The sequence below is a fragment of the Tasmannia lanceolata genome, unplaced genomic scaffold (genome assembly GCF_043159265.1).
Source record: "Tasmannia lanceolata isolate RefF3 unplaced genomic scaffold, GAP_Taslan_0.1 ptg000024l, whole genome shotgun sequence".
Lineage (NCBI taxonomy): Eukaryota > Viridiplantae > Streptophyta > Magnoliopsida > Canellales > Winteraceae > Tasmannia > Tasmannia lanceolata.
The window spans coordinates 16611316-16638606 of record NW_027518701.1 but is presented as its reverse complement, the minus strand read 5'-3'; the positions used below and the strand labels follow the sequence as shown (position 1 = coordinate 16638606).

The following is a 27291-nucleotide window of genomic DNA, read 5'->3' as shown; positions in this document are numbered from 1 at the left end:
GCACCATCCCCCGACAAAGCATCGCACCCGAGCCTGTCCAAACTCCGGTAGTTGAAGAGATAACTACACCCGGGGAGCGAGGAGTTGAAACTGAACCTGTAAGAACAGAAAGCATCCACACACCAGCGGAGCAGAATCCACCGTCCGATGAGCCGCTCTGGGAAGTATATGTGGACGGGTCTTCAAACAAGATTGGTTGTGGGGCCGGCCTGGTTCTCTCAGGGCCTGAAAACTTTGTTCTGGACTACGCACTAAGGTTCGGATTCCGTGCATCCAACAACAAGGCAGAATATGAGGCCCTCATCGCCGGAATGAACCTGGCGGCCCAGACCCGTGCCAAAAGGCTGAAGGCGTATTGCGACCCCCAACTGGTCGCGAACCAGATCCAGGGAGTCTACGAGGCCCGCGACGAGCGCATGACTAAATACCTTCCCAAGGTTCGCCATCTAGCCAGCAAATTCAAAAGCTTCGAGGTCGCCAGAATCCTGAGAACAGAAAATGCGAAAGCAGACGTGCTATCCAAACTAGCAGCATCCGGTTACACCGCTCTCGGGAATATATGTATGGAGTTTCTGAAGAAGTCCAGTATTGATAATGAGGCCGTGGAAATAATGCAGGTCGAGCGCGAGCCATGCTGGATGGACGAGATCACTGATTACCTGCATAGTGGGAAGCTTCCTGAAGGAAAGAAGGAAGCCCGAAAAGTAATACAGAGAGCAACAAGGTTTTCCTTAGATGGTGAGGACACGTACAAAAGGTCGTACACCCTTCCGTACCGGAAGTGCCTTCGGCCAAGCGATGCCGCATACACTTTACAGGAAATCCACAAAGGAATTTGCGGAGAACACTTGGGTGGCAAGGGCCTCGCCATCAAAGTAATGTTGAGAGGCCTGTACTGGCCAACTTTGAGACGAGACGCCCTGGACCTAGTCAAAAAGTGCGAGAGATGCCAAAAATTCTCTCCCACCATACATCAACCGGCTGTACCAATGGCCCCAATCGTCAGCCCACTCCCCTTCACAATATGGGAGATGGACATTTTAGCCTTTTAGGCCCCTTTCCGCCAGCATCAGGGAGATGTGAGTTCGTCGTAGTCGCGATAGACTACTTTACCAAGTGGGTAGAGGTTGAACCTCTAGCCCAGATCACGGAGCAAAATGTGCAGACCTTCTTTTGGAAGTCGGTTGTTTGCAGATTTGGGATACCTCGCGTCTTGATAACGGACAACGGCCGGCAGTTCGATTGCCGGAACTTTCAAAAATTCTGCTCAGACTTGAAAATCGAACAAAGGTTCACCTCCGTGGCACACCCTCAGATGAATTGGCAGACCGAAGTTACGAACAGAATCTTGCTCCAGGGGATCAAGAAAAGATTGGATGAGAAGGCAGGCCATTGGGCTGATGAACTTTATCACGTTTTCTGGGCATATCGTACCACCTCACGCACTACAACGGGGGAGTCGCCCTTCAACCTGTCCTTTAGAACTGAGGAAGTAATCCCCATTGATATTGGCGTCCCATCTCCCAGTGTCACCAACTTCAACGAACCGCTCAACGGGGACGGACTCCTCGTAAACCTCGACTTGTTGGAAGAAGTCCGGGATGAATCCCGAATCAGGATCACAGCCTACAAGCAGAAAGTTTCCCACTATCACGACATGAGGATGCGCCCAAGAGAATTCCGAGCGGGCGATTTAGTTTTGAGGAAGGCCGCCATCTCCCAACCAACGAAGGTAGGCAAACTCTCCCCGACCTGGGAGAGGCTGTATCGAGTGAAAGGAGTCATTCGCCCGGGGAGTTACAAACTGGAGACACTTGGCGAGCACCTACTACCCCATGCCTGGAACTCGAGGAACCTCAGAAAATACTACTAATAGCCTACCACTTGGTGCAAAAGCGGATGCAGTTGTAATTACGCCTGAATGTGGATAATAAAAAAGGTTCATATTTCTTTGAAAGCTCCGAGTTCTTCGTCTCAAATACATGCCGCTTGGTCCACCCCGGTTCGTCTCCAAAAAGACCGGAAGCGCACTTCTGGTCAGGAACGGACCCGGGCAGAAAACCAAACCCTCGCCAAAAACCCAACTTCAATAAAACTTGGGTATTCGCCGCTTGGTTCACCCCGGTTATTCTCCAAAGAGACCGGAAGCGCACTTCTGGTCAGGAACGAACCCGGGCAGAAAACCAAACCCTCGCCAAAAACCCAAAATCAATAAAACTTGGGTATTCGTCGCTTGGTTCACCCCGGTTCGTCTCCAAAGAGACCGGAAGCGCACTTCTGGTGAGGAACGGACCCAGGCAGAAAACTAAACCCTCGCCAAAAACCCAAGTTCAATAAAACTTGGGTATTCGCCGCTTGGTTCACCCCGGTTCGTCTCCAAAGAGACCGGAAGCGCACTTCTGGTCAGGAACGGACCCGAGCAGAAAGCCAAACCCTCGCCAAAAACCCAAGTTCAATAAAACTTGGGTATTCGCCGCTTGGTGGCAATGAAGCGCCCTTCTGGTCGGAAACGATCCATGTCGAAAGACAAACGCGACCAGATGCAATAGGTGGCAATGAAGCTTCTTCTATTCATAAAAAGTGGGGCCTCGAAGGGCCATTACAAAAGTTGGGCATTGAGGGGCCATTACAAAAAGAATTCATCAATCTTGTCAAAACAGGAAAAGGATAGGGGGTTCAAGACCCCTCATGACCACCATCCCGCTGAGGATCCACCGCGGAGGCATCAGCCGCTGGGAGGGTTCCCTGTTCGTCTGTGTCCCCGGCCACCGGCTCAGGCAGAACAAGGCCTTCCAGGACGACATTCGGGTTGGACCCCCTGACTTGATCAAGGCAATCCATGAACCCCAACTTATAAGAATCAGTGGACAAGCTGACAAGCTCGTCCTCTTTTTTCTGCACGGCCTCCCTCAGCCTTTCCCTCTCCCTCTCCCTCTCCCTCTGCTGATTCAGGGCATCGCTGGCCTTCTCTTTCTGAACGGCCGCCTCATTTTTTAGCCGCGTGATCTCTTGGTCCCGCTCCTGAATGGACCTATTGAGCTCGATGGCTTCCTGCTTCAGCTTGCCATTCTACTCCTCTAACTTGGTGATTGTGGCGGAGAAGCCCCGTCTTTTTTGGCGGAGGTCATTGTAGTAGCATCCGATCTGCGGGTTGAGAAAAGGGTGCAAGTACAAAAAAAAAAAAAAAAAAAAAAAAAAAAAAAAAAACCCTGATAAATCAAGGAGAACATGGCCTCGTCGGCCGTGTCCGGAGACTCGTGCAGGACCTTGAGCTTGTCTTGCTTCAACAAGCCCTTGGTGACTATCTCCCTGGCTACCCGACAACACCCAAGCCGGTGTCAATTTTCTGAACGGCTCAGTTGGGCCGAAAAACATTGTCCACAGGCCTTACGGGGGGGGATTGGACGCCCAGGACCACGTCCGATTGCCTCGAGGATCCCGCTCCCCGGCCGTAGACGCCAACGATCTTCACTGAAGGCTTGCTCCCTTTGGGCGGCGGGTCCTGCGCAAGCGCAGGATTGGAAATCTCGGGGGCCTTCCTTTTCTGGCCCTGCCCCCGCCCGAAGGCACTCTGCCTTACCTTCTTCAATGTGGACTGTTTCTGCATCTCTGAAATTCGACAGGGCAAACCGGTCAGTAATAGCAAAAGCAAGCTAAAGATCAAAACTAGCCTTAAACCACATATGTGCCCGGGTCGCAGTACTAATGCCAAGCCCGACCAGAATCTCTTCCTTAGACAACTCTCCGCAGTGAATCAGGCCCTCACGTTGCAGCTCCTCGCAGACCTGAGCGAACGTAAGCGCATCATCGCTCAGCGCCAGCGTGTCCGAGGTGTCCCATTTTAAAGGAACCGGCCAAGGCTCAGTAGCCCCGTTGTCCTCGACATAGAGGAACATGTTCTTCCATACGTGTATGGAGGATGGGATTCCGGTGATCATCTTCACCTCCGGACGTTGGCTTATATAAATCCAACCTCCATCCTTGTGCCTCTTCAAATGCACGCACATACGGAACAACAGAATGGACAAGTTTCTCTGGAGCTGGCCCCGGACCAGGTACATGAATCCAATCAGCTTTCTCCATGAGTTCGGCGCGACCTGAGCTGGAGCCAGGCCGTAATACCGGAGAACCTCCGCGAAAAAGGGGTGCAGGGGAAACCGAAGTCCGGCTCTTAGGGATTCCCCGTAGATGCATACATCGGTGCTATCGTTACAGGCCATATCTCCCTCTATCGCTGCCCTCAAAATGAACCCCTCAGGAATGCAATACATGTCCCGAACTTCCCCTAATTTGGACTCTTCAAGGTAGTTCTCCTCGTAAAAAGCTTGAACGTTGTACCAGGGATTGGCATCCATCCGAGCCTCAGCTATGACCTCTACAACCCAGCCCAGAACGAATGTGGTGGACGCCTCGGCGGGGGTGGTGTTTAAGTCTAAAATCACCTCGTCCCCGCTACCTACGAGCTCATCGAAATCAACTACATTTATCCTAGGGCTTGCCATTTACGGACCGGGAACCCTGGTCAAATTAGTTTGGGTCCTCTCCGACGAACTAGACCCTGAGCTACTAGAAGATGCGTACTCCCCTGAAGACGACCTAGAACCGGACTCATAACTAGAGGTACTACCGGACATCAAGAACACAAAAGAGAAAAATCAAATAGAGACGAGCTGAAAAGAAGATTACTAGTCTGAAGAGAAAGGCTCCTAATTCGCGGACGACCACAACCACAAGCTACCAGAGCCAAGCAGGCAGAGCAAAAAGGCAGAAGTAAAAAGTTAAAAAGTGAAGATTGAAGGGTGAAAACCTCCTCTTATAGCCTAGAGACTTGAGGCGGTTCGTGTTCGCGAACCAGATGGTGCCATGTGTCCCTCATTAATGAAGGGCACACACCGCAAGGCAAGCGTATGTATACGTATAGAGATACGTATAATATGTACATTTATAGACGACGATCGTGCCTTCTACGTATAGGGCCGGATGCGGAAAATCTCGTAAGTGTTTGGGCGCGGAAAACCTCCTTAGTGTTTGGGCGCGGAAGATCCTCCAAGTGTTTGGGCACAGAAATTCTTCCAAGTATTTGTGACCGTCTCAAGCCGGCCAGGATATAGCGCGTTCAGAAAATGACAAAAAACTGGTCATCCCAAGCCGGCCAGAATATAACGCGTTTCGCAAAACGACAAAAATCTGGTCGTCCCAAGCCGGCCAGGATATGGCGCGTTCAGAAAACGACAAAAATCTGATCGTCCCAAGCCGGGCAGAATATAACGCGTTTCGCAAAATGCCAAAAATCTTATCGTCCCAAGCCGGCTAGGATATGGCGTGTTCAGAAAACGACAAAAATTTGGTCGTCCCACGCCAGCCAGAATATAACGCGTTTCGCAAAACGACAAAAATATGGTCGTCCCAAGCTGGCCAGGATATGGCATGTTCAGAAAACGACAAAAATCTGCTCGTCCCAGGCCGGACAAACGGCTTGGTCGGACAGATTTTCCACCTCTCATTTCTGCTCGTCCCAGGCCGGACAGACGGCTTGGCCGGACAGATTTCACTTCGAGTTTATGGCCGTCACAGGCCGTGCACAAGGCTTGGCCGGACAGATTTCACTTCGAGTTTCTGGCCGTCTCAGGCCGTGCAGAATGCCTGGCTGGACAGATCTTTTTACTTTGTATTTCTGGTCATCCCGTGCTGGGCAAAAACTGGCCGGTGCTTTTTGTCCCGAACACCGGCTCATCCAACCTCTCATACTTCACCAAGTCACTGCAATGACTTGGGGAACTGGGGGGCAACTGATGGGGTATGAAAAGCAGCAACCAATTAGTTGTCGACACGTGGTCCTCAAAGGGCCCGCCACAAATTCAGCACCTACCCAAGGGTAGTTTGGTAATCTGCCAAGAACAAGTAAACCTAAACCCACAAATGGGCCGACACCTGTCCTGGGGTAGGTAATTCAACCACCCCAGGGCTCTCTCTATAAAAGGCCCCCTAAGGCTAAAAAAAAAGGGTAATAACTTCTGAACTACCACTTTTAAAATTCTGGCTCTGCACTTCTGCTCATACTGACTTGAGTGTCTAAGGGCCCATCCGGAGCAACGACTCCGGGTTGGTCTTCTGACCTCGTGCGCTCTTGTGCAGGGCTTAGTTCCTTCAGCCCAGCCCCTTGGGCCCACCAGATCAGCTCTTTCGTCACTGACGTATCTGTTACCAATTTTAGGCATAACACATGCTACCAACCTTTGGGGTGGATTTCAAACCAGCTTTAAGCAAAATTTCACTCCCAAATTCAGAAGATTGCTCGCATATTCTTGAAGAGCCATGTCATTCATATGGTGGCAGACCCCTTCTTCTCCAAAAATGGGATCCAGACACCCCTCTTGAGAAAAAGAAGATAATAGAGGCTCCAATTTGGATTCGTCTCCCGGGTCTCCATCTAAAGTATTGGAATACACATTGTTTGAGCCGAATTGCAAGCTTGTTTGGTAAACCTCTCTACATGGATAAACATACCGCGGAAACTACTCGTCTCAACTTCTCTAGATTTAGTGTATTTGTAAGTGTAGCCCAGCAACTCCCTGATTCTATCAATCTCAAATCCTCTAAGGGAGAAATCTTGCAAAAAGTGGAGTATGATTGGAAACCTAAGGCGTGCACCTCTTGTCTTGATTTCAGCCATACCTCCGACCATTGCCCTCTCAACCATAGCTATGTTCCTTTCAAGAAAGAATGGAGGCCAGTTAAAACAGCTAGTGCTTCAAGAGAATCTCTTGATCAGTTTCGAAATGAAGTGATTCAAGAGAAGGAAAAATTCAGAGGTAAAAGACCCCTTACAAATTCGAGGGTCTCTCCATTCAAAATTAGTTTCTCTGCCTGGATACCGAGCAAGGCCATTCTCTTAATGTGGATCACCATATTGGCAGGCCCCAAGAGTTTGCTACTGGTGCAATTAAAGACCAGATTTCCCTAGTAGAGAAATTTCATGTTTCTTACAAGGAATCTGACTCTCCGTCATCCTCTACTATTGAAGAATCATGGCAAAAGGTTCAAGGAAAAAAAGGAAAGAAACCGTCTTTATTTCTTAGGCCATCCCCATCCTGTGTTCTTCCTTCACTCTCAAAGATTCCCTTCGAGAGATTGGGATAGCTCGAGATGGGGCTAATTTTCTGTGATGATTGCTGGTTTCTGTTTTGATTTCTTAGCTAGATGCTTTTGTTTCTTTGCTTATTTTGGTCTCTTTTCTCCATGCCTTAACAGGCTGGCTCTTGATGTTTTGAGCTTGCTTGCTCCTTTTGTGTTTTTTTTGCTTGTTCCCCCTTTCTCCTGTGATTGGGTTCGTTCTCATTTTCCATGATGTATCTTTCCTTTTTATTTATATATCCAGTCGGGGTCTGCCTAACCCCAGCTTACCAATCAAAAAAAAAAAAAAAAAACCATGAAAACAGCATGCTTGGTCTTGCAATGTCAGCAATATAGAATAATTTCACGTGGAAACTGGAATAAAATTTGGAGCATTACCTGTAGATGGCTAGCGACATTTTTTTCTTGTTAGCCCACGGACATTCATCAATTCAAGAATTTTCTTTGGACCAACCTCTGGAAAACAAAAGTACTCTTCTTAGTCCATACAAGCATTTTCATATGAAAGCGAATAATAAACTTTAAAAATCCCTAGGAAACATCTACCATTTTGTGTTAAAAAAGATATGAGGAGAAAATAGAAAATGGAAAAAAAGTTTGGATCACCTCCACTAAGTAAATGCACATAGTCCAACTCATTTAATCCAATTTTTAGCATCCGAGTATCATCAGTGCTTTCATGACTCACAATTTCTTTGACCTCATGTATTTTCTTTCTAAAAACATGTTTCCATATATTCTGAAGTTCTTTCATCTGTATGGGCTTAAGAAGATAATCGCATGCCCCTTGTTGAACACTGTTCATTACCCTGCTTGTCTCTCCATCTACAGACATCACTATACAATTCGATAGAATATATCTCATGAGCTGAAATTTCACAAAACAGAAAAGATAGATGAGGAAAAACAACCCATGAATTCAAAATCTGGTGATAGGAAACTAACTGATTGCATTTACATCCATCTAAAGCCCAGCATGTTCAAGGAGATTGAATCCATAAAAAAACATGTACAAGGAGACTGAATCCATCCATATCAGGCATGTTGAGATCACTAATTACAATGTCAAATCTATCTTTTCTTTCACAAAGCATGTCTAAAGCACCTCTTGCTAAACCACACGTAGTCACTGAAATTTGCAAATAAATAAAAAGGAGAATTTGTGAAGAAAGAATTGAAATTCCCAAGAACGTTTTAAAAAATGGAATCCAATGCTGTCACAATTGGAAGAAATAATGAGTCTAATAGGAAACATAATTTCTTAACCATAAATAAAAATTTGGATATTCAAGATCAACTCAGATGGATGGAGTTGAAGCTTCTGCTCATTAGAGGGAAGATCAACAGCTTAAAAAATTAATAGAATAAACAAAATTATTTAACCTGTAAAACCATTCCCCTGATAAATGGCGGTGATTTTTTTTCAAATAAACACCCGTGTCCTTCTCCCTTAAAACTCAGCTTAGGGTGATCAAACCAGCATTAGAAAGAAAAATGTACATGTAACAAAGCACAAAGCATTTTACAATAGGCTATGGCTATGCAGATAGATGTTCCAACTTTATACAAGTTTGCGTAGATCTTCTGAAAAAGATGGGGCATTATCTCATCTACATTTTCGTCAACAGTGTATGAAGTATGAACCCCTAAAATGCCTACAGAAGAGTTGCATGATTTCCTTCAGCCCAAATCTTCCATAGGCCAGAACTTTTGGCTAGCAACCAACTATACATAGCAATAGAAATTTTCGTCTCATTTTAGGGATATGAAAACAACATTTTAAAACATATGCATTAATGTCAACTGGATTAGATTAACTATTGAAACGACAGAAAATTTTCCACATCTAACCTTATATGTGCCATCAAAGTCTGATTTGGATGAACCTTTGAAATTTTCCAATGGCTATGCCAAGTTGCCGACTAATGCTGACGTCCTGCACATTTATAAGCATGTCATATACTTTGCCATTTCAGTCCTCTCCGAACTGCGTCGAACAACCTCAATAATAAAAGGGCGGCCCAGTGCACGAGGTTCCCGCCATTGTGGGGTCTGGGAGGGCTAGATGTACGCAGCCTTACCCCTGCTTTGCAGAGAGGCTGTTTCCGTGACTCAATAAATATACGTGGACACAATTAGGTGATTATGAACAACCTCAATGACATTTGATCTTGTTGATTCTACTAGTAGTGTAACAAAATATATTCAAATTTGATACCTCCAATTTGTTAACTCTACTAGAAACTAAATACACACGGACACAATTAGGTGATTATGCAAGAAATAGCATATTGACAGAATTTTACCTGATTGAACTAACTCCAAAGTGTTAGTAATGGAACATAACGCATCTCATAATCACAAAATCAGTGTTGTTATAAGGAAAGAAGCTAATGTTGACGTGGGTCAACCCGACCCAACCCAAATGCGACCCGAGTTGCCAAAATAGAAATAAAAAAAAAAGCAGAAAAATAAAAGAAAAGAAGATCTGCCGTTAGGGATCTTCCACCCTCTCGTTGAGGTTCCTCGACTTCCTCATCATCGTCTCCTTCCACCTTCAAGATCTCCCGTTAGGGATCTTCTACCTTCTCGTTGAGGTTCCTCGTCTTCCTCATCATCGTCTTCTTCCGGCGAATGGATGCTTCTTCCGGTGAATGAGTCTTCATTCAAATGGTTGAGAGTGTACATGAAAATGGCATATGGTTTCTCCGGGGAGAAGACGGACGCTTCTAGGTTGGGGAAAATACCAGCTTTGGGTTTTGAGTCTTTTAAAAGAGAGTGATTTATTGGCCCCCTTTTTTTTACTTGGGACAGCCTCTTCTAATGTATTTACGAGTACTCTTTTAAGGGCTATCTCAATGGGCTGTCTCAATGAACAAAAGGGGTGAATATATCAATTCACTTTTTAAAACCTTCAAAAATGTGACAAGCTGACAGCAAGATGTAATAACCCACTCTTGTTTTGCCTTTGGATTGGCTTGAGAACCGGACAATTGATTCTGAGGGCAGCCATGAGATGTGACTAAAATCACAGCACAATTTGCACGATTTGGGCTTCCATTCATATTCCATAACCTGTGTTTCATCTCCTGTAGGAGTTTGAATGTGGATTAGCTCTGGCAAGGGGTTATCAGCAGATATTTCAATGCAGACACGAGCAAAATTTAATCTCGAGGCTTCTGCTGTGTGGGAGTCCATATAGAAGGGCTTACTGATGATGCTGGCTAATCTTCCTATACCTGATGTAGTCCAGTATTTGAGGTGTAAATCTGGAAATTTAATCCAAATTAGGATAGTTGATAATTTTAGCTTCTCCGAAGCACAACCCGGAGTCTATTTCTGAAGAATAAGAGCACGGCCTCCCTTGGGGCTTGAATGCACAATAAAAGCTCACAATGATTCTCTCAATTAGATTACAAGTAGAAGATCCTAAATCCAAACTCAAAAGAATGACACAAGTCAAGGCACAAGTTTGGAGGAGAGATTTTAGCCAAAAATGATTGCAAGGTGTTAATGGTGGCTCTTGAGGGTTGGTAGATCATCAAAAGTGTTTAATGTTCAAAGCAAATGGGTGTATATATAGATATTGAGCCCATCTCCCCTACCCTTCCCCCTCCCCTTCGCCCATCTACTGGCTCCCCTACCTGCGGAGCCTCCTCCCCTCCCCTCTTGCTCCCCCCTTTGCTCCCTACCACCAGATCCAAAGCTCAAGGCCTCCATCCCACCTGACCCAGGCAAGGTTTTCCCTTCCGATGGGGTAGGAAATGAGTTCGACTCTCCCTTGGGCTTCATGGAAGCTATTCGTGTGGCAAGAGACTACGGGCTAGAGGAAGATACCCCCTTCTTTGGGGAAAAAATGCCCTTTTTCGAAACCAAATCCCTTCCTCTCAATCCTTAGAAAAGGTATGTTTTCCTTTGACGAGGAATCACTGGAGTTCAATCCAGAAACCCACTTCAAGCAAGGAACCAGACTCCGTAAAATCATTCCTGGCAAACGCCCCTCTCTCTCAAAACCCCCAAAACCCTCCTCCTCCCCCCCCCCCCCCCCCTCCTAAAAAATCCCTACAATCCCAAGGAGCTGTAGCTGAGAAGCCCCCCCTGATGCAGGGTCTCTGGTAGCGGAGGCGTGAAAAAATTAAAATGCACTGGTATTTGAACAGCCACTCGATTAGCTCGGCTCTTGAATGGAAAACAAGTTTTGGTAGCTGAGTTCAGCTATAAGAACAACCCTAGTTCCAATTGAAGTGATGGCAACTTCAATTTAGAAAACTATTTTCTCAAAACCACACAGAACTTGTAGCAATTATCATTTCAGAAAATCAATTCGCTAGTTTTAACAGCTCTCCTTCTCAGATTCTTCAACGAGGTTAAACCACAAACACTTAAATCGTACTAGATGTCAATTGAAAGGAAAAAATGAGTACATTCCATAGAGAGCTCAACATGCAACAAGAATCCTTAATTCAATATAAGTGTTTCACATATTCAATCCAAATGAACTGAATTCACATGAAAACCATCAGATCTGAAAGAAAATGTTGCAAAACACCCTAGATCTGTGCTATTCGTATTAGTAATTTTCACCTCTATTGCTTGCAGATCTGAAATGGAATGCTATGAATCTGAACGAAGAGACGCTCAGACTCTGTTTCATGAAGAAAACCTTGCCAAATCAAGGTAGAAACAAGAAGAAGAAGCTAAGGGTTCCAGCTCCAAAGACCTCCTTATTCACAGGATTTAGCCACGACGAGAAACACACCGGTTTCTTCTCCGAAGAGCTCTCTTCCAAGTTCAAATGAAAAAAAAAACAAGATCTAAAATGAAAAGTAAGGGGAGGGAAGGTATTTATAGATCCCCCTTTTACAAATTAAATGTAAATGGGATGTCTTACTAACCAAATGAAATGAAATGCCGCTTAAGTGTGCATGTGTCATTGGCACATAGGCACTAATTCGTGCTAATAGCTTCTTTAAGCAAGAAATCTGTTAGATAACTACATGGTGCAAAGAGAGAGAGAGAGAGAGAGAGAGAGAGAGAGAGACGTGAGAGGAAGAGAATGGCGTGAGAGTCTACAGTGCATTCTAAGCACTCTCTCCCCCCATTCGATATATTAATGATAATAATTAGCATATTATGACCATAATACCCTTAATACGTTCAACACTTCCCCTCAAGCTGGAAGGTATATATCATACATTCCAAGCTTGTTACAAGAATCTTTCAGTTTTGCACTACCCAATGGCTTGGTAAACATATCTGCAAGTTGATCTGCAGATCGAGTAAACATTGTGCAGATCTCACCACTCTGAATTCGATGACGAATGAAGTGACAATCAACTTCAATATGTTTGGCCCGTTCATGGAAGACTGGATTTGTTGAAATATGAATTGCAACTCTATTGTCACAATACAACTATACTGGAGATGTAGATGAAAAACCAATCTCTGCTAAGAAGGATCGAAGCCATATTAGCTCCCCACTTGTATATGACATAGCTCTATACTCAGACTTTGCACTTGACTTGGACACAACATCTTGCTATTTACTTCTCCAAGACACCAAATTACCTCCTACAAACGTGCAATATCCCGTAGTTGATCTCCTGTCAGCAGGACAGGAGATCCTGCCCAATCTGCATCACTAAAACCTTCTACCTTTTCATGTCCATACTTTCTGAAGCATAGACGCTTACCTGGAGTACCCTTTAAATATTTGATAATCTGAATGACAGCAGTCCAGTGGGAAGTACGTGGAGCACTCATAAAACGACTAACCATACCAACTGCAAATGATATGTCTGGACGGGTGACAGTCAAATAGATTAGTTTCTCAACTAGTCTTCTATATTGACCTGGATCATTCAGTAACTCTCCTTGATTAAGAAGATGTTTAACATTTGGATCCATAGGGGTAGTCGCAGGTTTCACCCCCATTGAGCCCGTCTCCTCTAAGATGTCCAACACATACTTTCTTTGTGACAAAACTAGTCCATGACGAGACCGTGCAACCTTAATACCAAGGAAATATCTAAGCTGGCCCAAATCTTTAGTGGAAAACTCTCCTTGAAGAACGGACTTTAGATTTTGGATGCCAGACATGTCATCTCCTGTAATTACAATGTCATCAACATACACTATCAGGAGAATATATCCAGAATCAGATTTGTGACTGAACACGGAATGATCAACAGCACACTGCTTCAACCCAAAGCGCAAAACGGCAGCACTAAATCTTCCAAACTAAGCCCTAGGCGATTGCTTCAGACCATAAATTACCTTCTGAAGGCGGCATACAGAAGAGCACATCTCCCCCTGAGCAACATACCCAGGAGGTTGCTCCATATAAACTTCCTCTGAAAGATCACCATGAAGGAAGGCATTCTTAACATCAAGCTGATACAGAGGCCAACCACGATTAACAACTAAAGAAATCAGTACTCGTACGGACGAAATTTTGGCTACCGGTGAGAAAGTCTCCTGATAGTCAACGCCAAATGTCTTAGTGTACCCCTTAGCAACAAGGCGGGCTTTGAGACGTTCAATAGACCCATCTGGTAGGTACTTGATGGCAAAGACCCAACGACAGCCAACAGGTTGAGCACCAGAAGGAAGAGAAACCAACTGCCACGTTTTTTTGGAGTGAAGTGCAGCCATCTCAGCATCCATAGCAGCCTTCCATCCAGGATGATTGAGAGCATCTGTAACTGACTTAGGCAAAGTAACTGAAGACATGCTAGAGACAAAGGACCGAAAAGATGGTAAGAGATGCTCATAAGTAACAAAATTAGAAATAGGATGAGCCACAGTACGTGATCTAGTCCGTGATGCAATAGGTGAATCATGAGTAGGAGAACAAATACCTGAAAGTTGACAATCCGACTGTGGAAGAGGATCATTGGGTTGAGATGATGCTTCAGTCGTCGAAAGAACGACCTGGCGAGGTCCCCGAGTAAAAGTTTTCAGTTCAGTAACCACAGGACCTGGTAGAGAATCCACAGAATCCTTAGGGTCCACAGGAGAACTTGTGGCAATGTCTGGAGCACCCACATGACCTGGCAGAGAATGACCCATCACTAAAGGAACGGGAAGCCTAGGGATGTCAACATGTAAGTGAGGACCTGAGCCAGACAAATAAGGCTGGTCCTCAAAGAATGTGACATCCGCAGAAACATGTCTTTCGAAGGCGAGGGCTATAACATTTATAACATTTTTTGGTTCGAGAATAACCCAAGAAAATGCACTTCTCTGCCCGAGGGTCTAAGCCAATCCTCGTCCCAGTCTTCATGTCCTGAAAAACACAATGAGAAGAAAAGGAGGAAACAGAACAGTTAAGAGACTGAGTTAATTGACGAACAGATAATAAATTAACAAATTAACAGGAAAAGACGGAACATATAGAACAGAAGACAAGTGAAGACCCGTCGAGATGGAGACCACCAATGCCAGAAACAGGGGATGTAGTCCCATCAGCCAAGGTAACAGTAGGAGGACCCATAGACGGAACAGAGTGGAAAGAAGAAAGAATGTTAGGGTTACCAGTCATATGGTGTGAGGCACCTGAATCAATGAGCCATGGACCAGAAGAACTACCAGAGAGAAAACATGAGGGGCTACCTTAATGCGCAAACGTGGCAGTGGGCTGCTTTCCTTTGTCCCGGGTACGGAGAAATTCCTCATATTTCGCACGAGGGACAACCAGAGTATCAGGCGTCGCAGATGGAGCATCAGAAAAAATACCATCAGAAGAAGCAGAAGCATTTGCAGTTCTGTAGGGACAAAGTTCAGGCTGTAAATCATAGCAATAATCAACGGTATGTCCATCCATACGACAATAAGTGCAAAAACGAGGCCCACGTCCACGGCCACCACCATCCCGGCCTCCCCTTGAATCACGACCACGGCCATGTCCAACACCACCATCACAACCACGACTACGACCACAACTATCACAGCCACGGCCAAATAGACCAAAAGCACTAGATGAATGGAATGAAGAGGGAAGAGTGGCTTTAACAACCTTAGGCTGCGATGATGAATCTTTCGAAGCCATAATAAGCACCAACTACGACAATCCAAATAACCAATAATTAACAAGGACCAAGTAAACAACCACCAACAATTCGTCCACAGATAACAACAACGCCACCACCAAGCACAATCAACAATAATAAGGAACATTAACCATCAACCAACAAGAGTCAATAATCCAACAAACACCAATAATCATCCACACTCAGCAGCCAACAACCAACCAACACCACCAACAATCAACAATAAATCCACAATCATCAGCAATCACGAACAATAATCATAACCACACAATATTCACAAGGAACCAACACCACGATCAACAATCGTCAACGAATCCACCACCGACAACAACCACCGAGCATCACTAACAACCAGGTGACGAGGCACAACCGATCACTCTAACCAGCAACCAACAAGCACCAATAAATCTACCTTAGGGAATCACCAATAAAGTCGCCAACAGTAAACATTCACAACCAACTCCACAATCACCAACACCAACATACAACTAAATCTATTAACAAATCACGATCGCAGGCACAAAGACAATGTTCCGGGACAAATAAAGAGATCAAAAAAAATACCCCAACACATAGAAGAAAGAGAGTAGAATCACCAACAAACTTCCCGGATCCAACAAGAGAATAAAATATGGAGAAGAAACAAGTTTAAACCATGAAGAGAGTAGGATTTATGGACTGATTTGAGAAGAGCAAAGAGTTAGGGATTGATTTGAAAAGATAGGGCTAGGTTTGAAGGATGTGAAGGGAAGAAACAAGGTAGAGTTGGAGTTTAGGGTGGAGAGAAGGGGACGTGAGTGGATTAGGGTTAGGTTTTGGGTGTGAATAGGGGGTGCAAGTGGGTTAGGAATAGGTTTTAGGGTTGTGTTTACGGTTATAGTTGAAAGAGAAGGGATTGTGTTCGTCTCGTCTCGTCGCATCTTCAGGGTTAGGGATTTGGGATTGTGTTCGTCTCGTCTCGTCTCGTCGCGTCTTCAGGGTTACGGTTTTAAAAGTTCTAGGTTTTAGGTTTCTTCAAGGATGGGTGGTCCGATCTTCAACCTTGAAGCTCTTATACCATGTTAGATAACTACATGGTGCAGAGAGAGAGAGAGAGAGAGAGAGAGAGAGAGAGACGTGAGAGGAAGAGAATGGCGTGAGAGTCTAGAATGCGCTCTAAGCATTCTTTTCCCCCATTCGATATATTAATTAACATATTATGACCATAAGACCCTTAGTACGTTCAACAAAATCCAACCAAAATAGTCTCTTCTTGCATGTAGAGCTGCTATGTTTTCTTTGGGCACTCTCTCAAGTAGTGTCCAAGCTCACCACACCCAATGCACCTAACGGGTGGTCTAGGTGTTGAATTTTGCATCGGCGTGCCTTGAGCTGCTTCTGAACGAATGAAAGGACGATTAACATAGGTTGTATCAGCTGGAACAGCAGTAGGTAACGATTTTGGAGCTGTAGAAGATGAAGGGACAGCTTGTTTTACCGGTGTGGCAGCCTCATAATTGGTAGAAGAGGAATTAGCTCTATATGGTTGTTTCTTTTGTGATTCATCTAGTAGTTTAGCCTTGGAGAATGCAGCTGAAACTGACGTGAACTCAAACACTCGTAAAGTGTCATATATCGAAGGCCTAAGTCCTCCCAAATAGCAGAATAGTAGCTGTTGTTGTGTTTCTCTTAGGTTATTCCGTGCAACAAGCTTGTGAAAGTCATTTGTGTACTCAACCACCGTCTTGTTTCCTTGCTTTAGATTTTGGAGCTGATGATAGAAGTCCATTTGGTAATTAAATGGGAGAAATTTACGCTTCATTTCCCACTTTAAGTCATTCCAACTCGGAAAAATTGGCTCACCGATTTCACGGTGGTGATGCTTCAACGATTGCCACCAACCCGCTGCCCTTCCCTTGAATCGAAGGAAAACTAACGGCACTTGCTTATCATCGGGTACACCCTTAAAATCAAACAATTGCTCAGCTGTGTCTATCTAATCTAGAACCTCTTCGGCATCCATGTTCCCATGAAATTCCAAAATTTCTGGCCTGATCCCGGCTTCCCAACGTCGATCGTCATAGGGATGCATGTTTTGCCTTGGAGCTGCCCTTCTCGGCCATCTATTCTCATGTTCATCGTGCTCCCCTTCTTGGATGCCTTCTTCCATTATTTGTGGAGGTGGACTAGCTCGTTGGATGGTTATTCTTTCCATCCTTTGTCCCAAACTCAAAATGGCTGCAAGTAGATCTTGCTGATTTTTCTGACTTTATGTCATAAACTCCTCAAATTGATTTTTATCCACATATCCAGAATTATTAAAGGGACCGGTGGCTGCGGATTCGGTCTCTTGATCTCTTCTCGGTGCCATGAGAATATCTCAACAAAACAATATGAAATTTCTACTTAACACCCAGCAAATTATGTGTTCCTGGATCTGTAGCGCTAAAAAAACAACAAATTAGCTTTGATACCAAGTTGATGCAGGGTCTCTCGGAGCCGTGAAAAAATTAAAATGCACTGGTATCTGAACAGCCACTCGATCTATTCAAATGGATTATCTCGGAGCTTGAATGGAAAACAAGTTTTGGTAGCTGGGTTTAGCGGTAAAAACCCTAGTTCCAATTGAAGTGATGGCAACTTCAATTTAGAAAACTATTTTCTCAAAACCACAAAGAACTTGTAGCAATTATCATTTCAGAAAATCAATTCTCTAGTTTTAGCAGCTCTCCTTCTCAGATTCTTCAACGAGGTCAAACCACAACTACTTAAATCGTACTAGATGTCAAATGAAAAGGAAAAAATGAGTACATTCCATGGAGAGCTCAACATGCAACAAGAATCCCTAATTCAATATAAGTCTTTCACAGATTCAATCCAAATGAACTGAATTCACATGAAAACTATCAGATCTGAAAGAAAATGTTGCAAAACACCCTGGATCTGTGCTATTCGTATTAGTAATTTTCACCTCTATTGCTTGCAGATCTGAAATGGAATGCTATGAATCTGAACGAAGAAACGGTCAGACTCTGTTTCGTGAAGAAAACCTTGCCAAATCAAGGTAGAAACAAGAAGAAGAAGCTTAGGGTTCCAGCTCCAAAGACCTTCTTATTCACAGGATTTAACCACCACGAGAAACACACCGGTTTCTTCTCCGAAGAGCGCTCTTCCTAGTTCAAATGAAAAAAAAAACAAGATCTAAAATGAATAGTAGGGGGGGAAAGGTATTTATAGATCTCCCTTTTACAAATGAAATGTAAATGCGATGTCTTACTAACCAAATGAAATGAAATGGCACTTAAGTGTGCCATTGGCACATAGGCACTTATTAGTGCTAATAGCTTCTTTAAGCAAGAAATCGCACCTTCTTTTCAAAGAAAAAAACATTCCCAGCCCTTGGATCAGTCATAGGGTGGGCCCATCAACTTGCACCTGCAAAGAGGAAATGAGACACATGCATCACCCCCCCCCCCCCCCCCGCCTCCTGCAACCCTTGATTTCTTCCTTCCTTGCTCATCCTCTTTGGGTATGGCGAAAGATTCGCTTCCCCTTTCTTCCTTAACCCTTCCCTCTAATGGCCTTGAACCAGCAAAACCCTTGACCGATCCAGACTCACCCAACTCTAACCTTAGCCTAACTCCTGATGGTAACCCAAGGTTAGCCGACAAATTTGAAATCCTTTCAAAAGCAGGAATTGGACGCCAAACCCTCTATGCAGATCAAGGTGGATCTTTCAACAAGATTCTAGATTCCCGCCATTCCCCCCGGTTCAAAATTCAAAAAAACCCCTTTAGGTAACCCACTGTGGCACATCTTTTGAAATTCAAAATTCCCCTCTGGTGACGTCATCCTAAACTCAGCTTTTTGTTGACCCTTCCCGCCCACCCATTTTAAAAGCAAACCTAGTTCTCCAAAACCAAAGGCTCTAACCTCCCAGACGCCCCGTGGAAGAACCTCTTTGCAAAACCCCCTGAAACAAAGCCAACCAAGATTGAATTCCACTTGCCCACTCTCTTGTCGGACGGGGAATCTGAAGCAACCTTTGAAATGGACGATAATGATGATGCCAAAGCCAAATAGAATAACTGTTTATTCGGCTACTTCCTTGGGAGAAAACCCTACTATGCCGCCCTCAAAGACCATCTTCAAAGGAAGTGGAAGCCAAACGGAGAATTTGAATTCATCATCCTACCAAATGGTTTCCTCCTGTTCAAATTTTTTCTTGAAGAAGACTGTACTCGCATCCTCGAAGCCCCAACCGCCACTTATGGGGGAAGAGCCCTGATTATTCAGCGATGGGCGCCTAGTTGCTCGCTACAGAGGAAAACTCTCTCCTCCCTCCCAATATGGATAAAGTTTCCAGCTCTGGATCTCAAGTTTTGGACAACCCAACAGCTCTGGGAAAAATTGACAGCATTATCGGCCAACCATTGTACATGGACACCCCAACAGCGGAATCCACAAGGCTAAGTTACGCCCGATCTGTGTTGAAGTCTCCTCAGAAAGCTCTCTCCCAGACCATGTCCGAATCTGCACCCCAACGGACCTAGAAATTCAAGTAGTCGAGTATGAGTCTGTGTTGAAGTCTCCTCAGAAAGCTCTCTCCCAGACCATGTCCGAATCTGCACCCCAACGGACCTAGAAATTCAAGTAGTCGAGTATGACTGGAAACCTGTGGCTTGCAAAGAATGCAAAGACTTCGGCCATTCTCCACAAGCATGTCCTCTCTCTCAAGAAACTCTTGCCAGGCAAAAGCCCAGAAAAGAATGGGTCCCAAAAAAACCCATGCCGGAATCCCAGGAGGACATTCCATTCAATCAAACCTCCTTCCCAGCCACATCAGCTAAACCTGAAGAACCAAAAGTCCACCAAAACACCCTGGCAAAAATTAGGCCCTCACATGAAAAAATCCTGTCTACAAATCCCTGCCAAGCCCTTGAAATCCAAGAATCTATGGAAAATTCCGATGGTGTTAAAAAGGGACACCCCGATTCTGGTTCTGCTGAATCTCCTCCGTCTGTCAGTCCATCTCCTCCTCAAGATGCCCCCATGATAATGCTGGAACCCAGCCCAAAAACAACTGTGCATTCTACCCCACTTCCAAAACACCGTGTTCCATCTGAACAAACTCACACCTCCGAAATCCAGGACCGTTTGGCCCAATTTGAAAGCTGGCGGATCTCCGGATTATGAGTTGAAGCAAGCTACAAGAATTAAGGAAATCCAGGACATTTTATGAGGGATAGAATTAGTTTCTAGTGAGATTCCCTTTTCCCGCTCATTTTTCAAATTTGAATTTTGAGCTTGAAAGGTCTTTTTGGTGGAGTGATTTCCAAGGGAAGGCTGATTGAGTTGACTTGCAGTCTTTTCGAGGTTAGCTTCTAGGGTAGGGAACTCCTCTTTTTCTGGACAAAGATATGGGGATGGGTTTTTGACCTCCGGATTATGGGAGGAGTTAGGACTTTGACTGCTGGGCAAGGACCTGTCAGATTGGGGTAAGGCAGGAAGGGAAGTTTGAATGTTCCCGGATTCCGGTGAGGGGAGAAACTGGGATATCAAAGGAGCTGGCGGAGGGAAAAATTTAAGGTAGGTTTCAGGTTCATATTGAAGAAAGACTGGAGAAGGTTTCAAATCAGTGCCAGATGGATGCCTTCTCTTACTTTTTTTCGAAGATCCGGATGAGGAGGAAGTCCATTCTATCTTTTTGTGAAGTCTGGTTCCTTTCTTCAGGTGGGTGGACGGGTCGAAGTTTGTGCTGGGATCTTCCCCACTATATTTCCCTTCTCTAAGAGCTTTGAGGTTTTTGAAGAGAGATTCATCAGAAGCTCTAGATTTGAAACCTGGGATAAGGTTTTCATGAGATAGTGGAGATGAGACTGGGACTGATCCATTCTCAGTCAAGGAATCGATATGAAGAAAGAAGCTTTATTCTGGGTCGGCCAGAATCTACCTTCTTCCTCAACATTGGAGTGTTTACTGGGGTCTGGCGGCTCCATGGAGCAGAGGGGTCTTGAATCAGGTGGGAGAATCTTGATCCCTTAGAAGGGAAGGGACCGGGAGCCTCTCAGCGAGGGAGGAGCCTCCACCGGTGAGCCGCCGGGGAAGGGAGAACTAGAGAGAGCTAGGGGAAGAGAGCTCTTAGATGCATGATACGGTTCGGGATATAGACATAATTGGATTTGCGGGTTGCTAAGGTAGCAGAGGTATATCCACCGAACTTCCACCATATGTCTTCAGAGGTACGAGTACCTAACCAAGAAGTCTACTCCGACTGGGTATAGCAATGATGGCCGTAGGCCCATGCTTTGAAGTTGTAGATGGAGACGCTTATTCTTGATCTAGAAATGTAGACACCGAGCTTCAAACAGAGCCAGATATACAACAGGATGGCGGGGGAGGCTACACTGGAATTCTGACAAGTGAGATACCTTTTTTTTTTTGGTAAGCTGGGGTTAGGCAGGACCACGACCAGATATATTGATAGGCATAAAAAATTATACATGAAGAACACAAAACACGCCTACCTAATCAAGACAGGGAGAACAAAAAGACACAGAGGAAGCACAACAACTTCAACAAAACAAAAAAAAACAAATCAAACAACAAAGAAAAGAGAGAGGAGAGACAGAGGGAGAACCACCTCCAAACCAAGAAATATATCCAGCAAGCATCAAGGGCTCGAGCCATCACACACCAAAAGGGAATCCAAACTCCAGGAGTTATCCCATCCTCTCAATGGGATGAACCATTGAGAGGGAAGGGAGAACACGAGAAGAAGAGGGTAAAAGTAGAGTAGTAGTGTTTCTGCCTTTCTTTCTTTGGACCTTCTGCCATGACTCTTGATTTGGAGTTGAGTCAACTTGATGACTAGCTGGTAAGGTAGATAAATCACTTCCAACTTCTCCAAGCACATCAAATTTGTTGTAATGAGGGGGCTTTATGAATGGGACAGAATGAGGAACATGGCTGGTGATCATTTTTCCCAATAGGAGATTTATTTCCTGGGTAAGAAACTTCGGTATTCAGAGACTGGTTAACTGCCAGGTCTCTAATAGATTGAACTGGCCTCTATTCTTGCTTGGGTGGAGCACGACTTTGGCATGGGATGTGGGAACAATTTTCTGAGCTATCACTAAAGTCATTGCAATTTTTGCAAGCTTTAGGCTTCCATTTATAGACTATTTTTTGCAGGATCTCTCCGGTAGAGGATTTGAGAGTGATTGACTCTGGTAACTGCTGATTTGCATTGATTTGGACACAAACCCTTGCAAAATTTAGCCTAGATTCCTTTGCTGTGTGCTGGTCCATATAGAGAGGTTTCCCAATCATGCTTGCAATCCAACTAAGGCAGGGAGGGGACCAGAATTTGAGGTGAAGACCTAGAAGTCGGATCCAAACAGGGACCTCTAAGATTTTATTTTTTTCAAGGGAGGCATTAGGGTCCCACCGTTGGAGAATAACGGGCCTACCACCATATTTGTGGCTGGTATCTTCAAGGACCCTACAGCAATCTTCTTGGTTAGAAAACTTAAAGAGGAAGAAGCCATTTTCCAGTGTAAATAGCTGTAGATCACCACATAATTTCCATTTTCAGTAAAGACTTTCCTTTAGAGAAGGAAAATAAGGCCTCTTTACTAGGAAAAAGCCTATCAAACACTTTTCCCATTTGTCTTCATTTTCTTGGGTTTCTTCATCCTTGAATAGAAGCTCTGTGGTCTCCTTCTCCTCTTTCTCTGGAACAATATGGTTGAGCTTTGTAGGAACCGAAGAGGGAGCTTTGTTTTGGAACAACATTCTCCATGGGGAATCTCTGATGTTCTGAGGGATTCCTCCATTTGAGTCAAGGGCCTGAAGAGGAGTTGAAACTTCAATGTGAGGTCCTCCTTGACTTGCAATCTGATGGTGCTTCTCCGAGGAATTCAAAGCAGGTTTGAAAATTTTTGGGCGGGAGTCTTTGAAGAGATGATTTTAAGGATTGGGCTCCAAAGGATAAGTGCTTTCAGTGCCTTGGGAACAAGCAGAAAAAGTATCACCAATAATAGCCAGCTATCCCCAGATAAAACCTCTAGATTAGGCAAGGAATCAGAGGGGACAACAGAGCATTTAAGACTGCTTGTACCCAAAATCTGCTTGCATCCAATCCTACGGACCCCAGCCTCATCCAGAAAGAAGATTCGCTCAGAACTGACCTCTGCCAAGCCATCTCCAAAGAAGAATGCCTATACAGACAGAAATCTATCATTCATTGGTTGAACCTTGGTGATTCCAACTCAAAGTTTTTTTACTCAGCGATAAAGAGCAGGCAAAACCATAACAACATCAGAGCCACCAAGAAATATATTTAGAGCTCGTGACCTTGCGCTTCAGCACACATGCTACCTGGTGGGGGATAAGACCAGCATTGAATTGTGGCACCAACCTTGGCACGCAAAAGGAACACTCTCATCTCTTATTTCCAACAGCTGTACTGATTCCTCTCTTCAAACCTCAATAGTCTTGCTCAACTTCACAATTCTAGAGGCTGGAACCGCATCCTTGATAAACCTTCCCTCCAAGAGGAAAAAAGCATCCTGATGGAAACAATGTTCAATTCCAACCCAACAAACAACCCCATTTGGAAACCAAGTGCATCTGGGCAGTTTTCAACTATAAGCGCCTGGAATGAAATCAGACTTAAGAACCCGAAGCCCCCCTGGTCCGCTACTATCAGGTTCAAAGGTGTAAATCCGAGGCACGCCATAGTTAGCTGGAAAGCTATCCAATATCGACTCAGCACCAAAGATAAGATTCCATCTCTGCACTCTCAACATGACCTCACCTGTACCCTTTGTAAATCAGAAAGAGAATGCTCGGATCACCTCTTCTTCAAATGCAGCTATTCAGCATGGATTTGGAGATCCCTGCTATGGTGATTCGGGCATAGAAGAAAGCCAAAGAATACCCTTATGGATGAAGAGCTATGGATTAGAACTCGTTTCAGTGGTAAATGCCAGATTGCTACTACTATTCGGCTTTCCCTCCAAGCAGAAATATACAACATCTGGAGGGAAAGAAACTGAGAGTTTTTGAAAATAAACACTCTCATAAATCCAAAATCCTGCATCAGATCATGCTCGAGGTGAAAATAAAGCTAGCCTCCCTTCCTTGCAGCACTTTAGGGAATGAAAAGAACTTAAAGATCGCGGCAAATTTTGGTTTCAAACTGATCCAAAAGCAAGTAATCCCAAAATACTGCACTTGGGACAAACCTGAAATTGGAGAATTCAAGATAAATACTGATGCCTCATTGGATACGGATGGCACAGGCCTAGGGGGCATCATTAGAGACGCTGATGGCAAGATTGTAGCTCTCTTCTCTACAGAGGTCAGCATGAAGGAAATCTACTTGCTAGAAATGGAGGCTTGCTTCACTTCATGGCCTGGACAGAATCTGGGTGGAATCGGACTCTCTTCTCGTTGTTCAAATCATTGATGACCAATTGTATCCCCCATGGAAAGCTGCCATGCTGTTTCAGCAAATCAAAGAAAAGCTTCCGCTTTTACGATCATGGAAGATTACTCACACTTGGAGAGAGGCAAACGCTGTGGCCGACTACCTATCCAAGAGATCATGCCCTTTGAAACAAGAGATCATGCCCTTGAAAGGAGAGGACATCCATCCTACTCTTGTCCCACCGGATCTTCTTGCCATCACATGTGATGATAGTCATGGAATTCAGTATATCAGATTATAGCTTGTCTATTCCTATTATGACTGTATCTCTTTTATATTTCTGTTGTTATGTCTTTGTAGCCCATGCGGATTTTCTGACAAATAGTTCTTCAAAAAACTGAATGATGGTGACAGACCAGCATCGAAGCGGGCCAAATTATGGAGACCATGTATCCCTCCTCGCATCACGAGTTTAGCTTGGACAGTGTCTCATCGCTGCATCAACATATGTGATTGGCTTAAGCGAAGGTCATTTCGATTAGCTAGTTGGTGCGTTCTCTATCATAACGCGGAAGAGTCTTTGGGTCATTTATTCATCTTGTACCCGTACTCTTTTTCCATCTGGATGTGCTTTTTCAAACTTTTCGGTGTACCATGGGTCCTTCAGAATAGCATCTAAACGGGACTTAAAAGATGGAGAAATTGCTAGATTTGTCACTCCTGAGAATCTTAGATGTATCTTATCTATCTCACCATGAAGCTGATAGATGGATATGGACACCGGACTCATGTGGATTTTCTGTCAAAACGTTCTTCAAAAAACTGAATGATGGTGACAACTGACTGACGGTGATAGACCAGCATCAAAGCGGGCCAAATTATGGAGACCATGTATCCCTCCTCGCATCACAGGTTTCACTTGGACGGTGTCTCACCGCTGCATCAACATATGTTATCGGCTTAAGCGAAGGTCATTTCGATTAGCTAGTCGGTGTGTTTTCTCTATCGTAACGCTGAAGAGTCTTTCGATCACTTATTCATCTTGTGCCCATACCCTTTTCCCATCTGGATGCGCTTATTCAAATTTTTCTGTGTATCGTGGGTCCTTCAGAATAGCATATCAAAGACCTTACTAAATTGGAGTGGGGCCTTTCAAGGGTATCTTGGCAATCCAATGTGGTCATCTATGCCTTATGATATTATCTGGTTAATCTGGCTGGAGCGGAACAACCGAATCTTTAATGACAAATCGAGGAGCTGGTACCACATCGCATTTGGTATCAAAATGGCCATTGTTGTGCGGTCCAAGGCTACTGTTGCAATCCCGTACTCAGTCGGTAACATACTTCGCAATGTGGTTTAAGAGATTGGGGAAAAGGAATTCATCAAAACTGTTACCGCAACGGTTACCATCACTGGAAGGGTGGTTCAAACTGAACCTTCGATGAAAGCTCTATGGGGAATCCTGGCAATGCTGGTATTGGTGGCAAAATCTGTAATGCGATGGGGGTGCCCATCATATTTTTTCAGGATGGAAGGGCATTTGTGATGCTAATGAAGCCGAGGCTATAGCTCATAATTTGGGGCCTCCTATTGTCAAAGGTAATTCCGCCAATACGATTGCATGGGCTGCGAACCGGAGCCCCGGACACCATGGAGAACTGCTTGCATCCTCGATGAGATACGGGACATGGTACATATCGATACTATGGCGATGTATCGATATTGCATCCTTGAACCATATTTTCTTCAACTGCAGCTTCACTGGCTGGATTTCGCGCTCGATATTATGGCAATGTGGCTTTTGGAGGAAACTAGCAAGGACCCTGATTGATGAAGAACAATGGCTTAGGAAAAATGCAGCCGGTCAAGGACAAGCAGCAACAGCTCTCAAATTCTGCTTTTCTTCTACCATCTACCGTGTGTGGAGGGAAAGAAACAACCGCATCTTCGAAAATGAAGCAAGACAAGAGGCTGATATCCTTGAAGACATCCTTCGAGAAGTGAAGATCAAAATCAATTCCTTTGAAATTGCAGATTAGTTCACCTCGAGAGCATTACTCACAGCTCATAACTTTGGTTACAAATTCATCCAGCGATCTTCATCACCAAAAACATGTATCTGGATAAAACCAAATCACGGTGAATGGAAGTTGAACTCAGATGCATCATTGGATGACAACGGTGGAGGCATTGGTGGCATTCTCAGAGACAACGAAGGGATAGGCGTAGTAATGTTCTCAATGAATGTAACTAAAGAGGAAATTTACGAACTGGAAATTCTCGCGATTTACTATGGCATCAGATTGGCAATCTCACTGGGAATCGAATCCCTATGGGTGGAATTCGACTATAAATTCGCAATTTATGTTATATCCGGTGCCTCCCCACCTCCCTGGAGAAAATTATCAGTGGTAACTGATATTCAAAAAACTGGTAAGTCCCTTAAATCCTAGCATCTTACAATAAAGGAGGATTTTCAATGCGAGATATAAAAACATATCTCTCCGTGGCACCTGTGCTAACTACTCTATGGTTCGGGTCTTTAGCAGGTCTATTAATAGAGATCAATCGTTTATTCACAGATGCGTTGACATTCCCTTTTTTTTAAAACCACATCAGATCTAATTCGTAATATAATATAGGGTTCGAATATAAGGAAGGGGAATCCTTTCTTGCTATGGAATGCAA

General features: G+C 44.5%; 1 protein-coding gene across 19 annotated transcripts in view; it reads right to left on the bottom strand.

The window, feature by feature from the left end:
- LOC143857136 (uncharacterized) overlaps positions 1-27291 on the bottom strand; it is a 101624-nt gene that overhangs the window by 60729 nt on the left and 13604 nt on the right. For 4 of the 19 annotated variants that reach the window (XR_013238460.1, XR_013238461.1, XR_013238457.1 and 1 more), the window contains exons 1-6: positions 14749-15172; positions 14362-14422; positions 13995-14186; positions 8986-9070; positions 7741-8002; positions 7513-7590 (exon numbers count right to left, since the gene is read on the bottom strand). Coding sequence is in view for 2 of the 19 variants with exons in the window: in XM_077367454.1 (XP_077223569.1) it covers positions 13593-13867; positions 13995-14186; positions 14362-14422; positions 14749-15054 (834 nt within the window). In the remaining 17 variants the exon portion in view is untranslated. Of the gene's footprint in view, positions 1-7512; positions 7591-7740; positions 8003-8985; positions 9071-11318; positions 13868-13994; positions 14423-14748; positions 15173-27291 lie in introns of those variants that run through there. The other 15 variants (XR_013238464.1, XR_013238462.1, XR_013238463.1 and 12 more) reach the window with 12 other exon arrangements.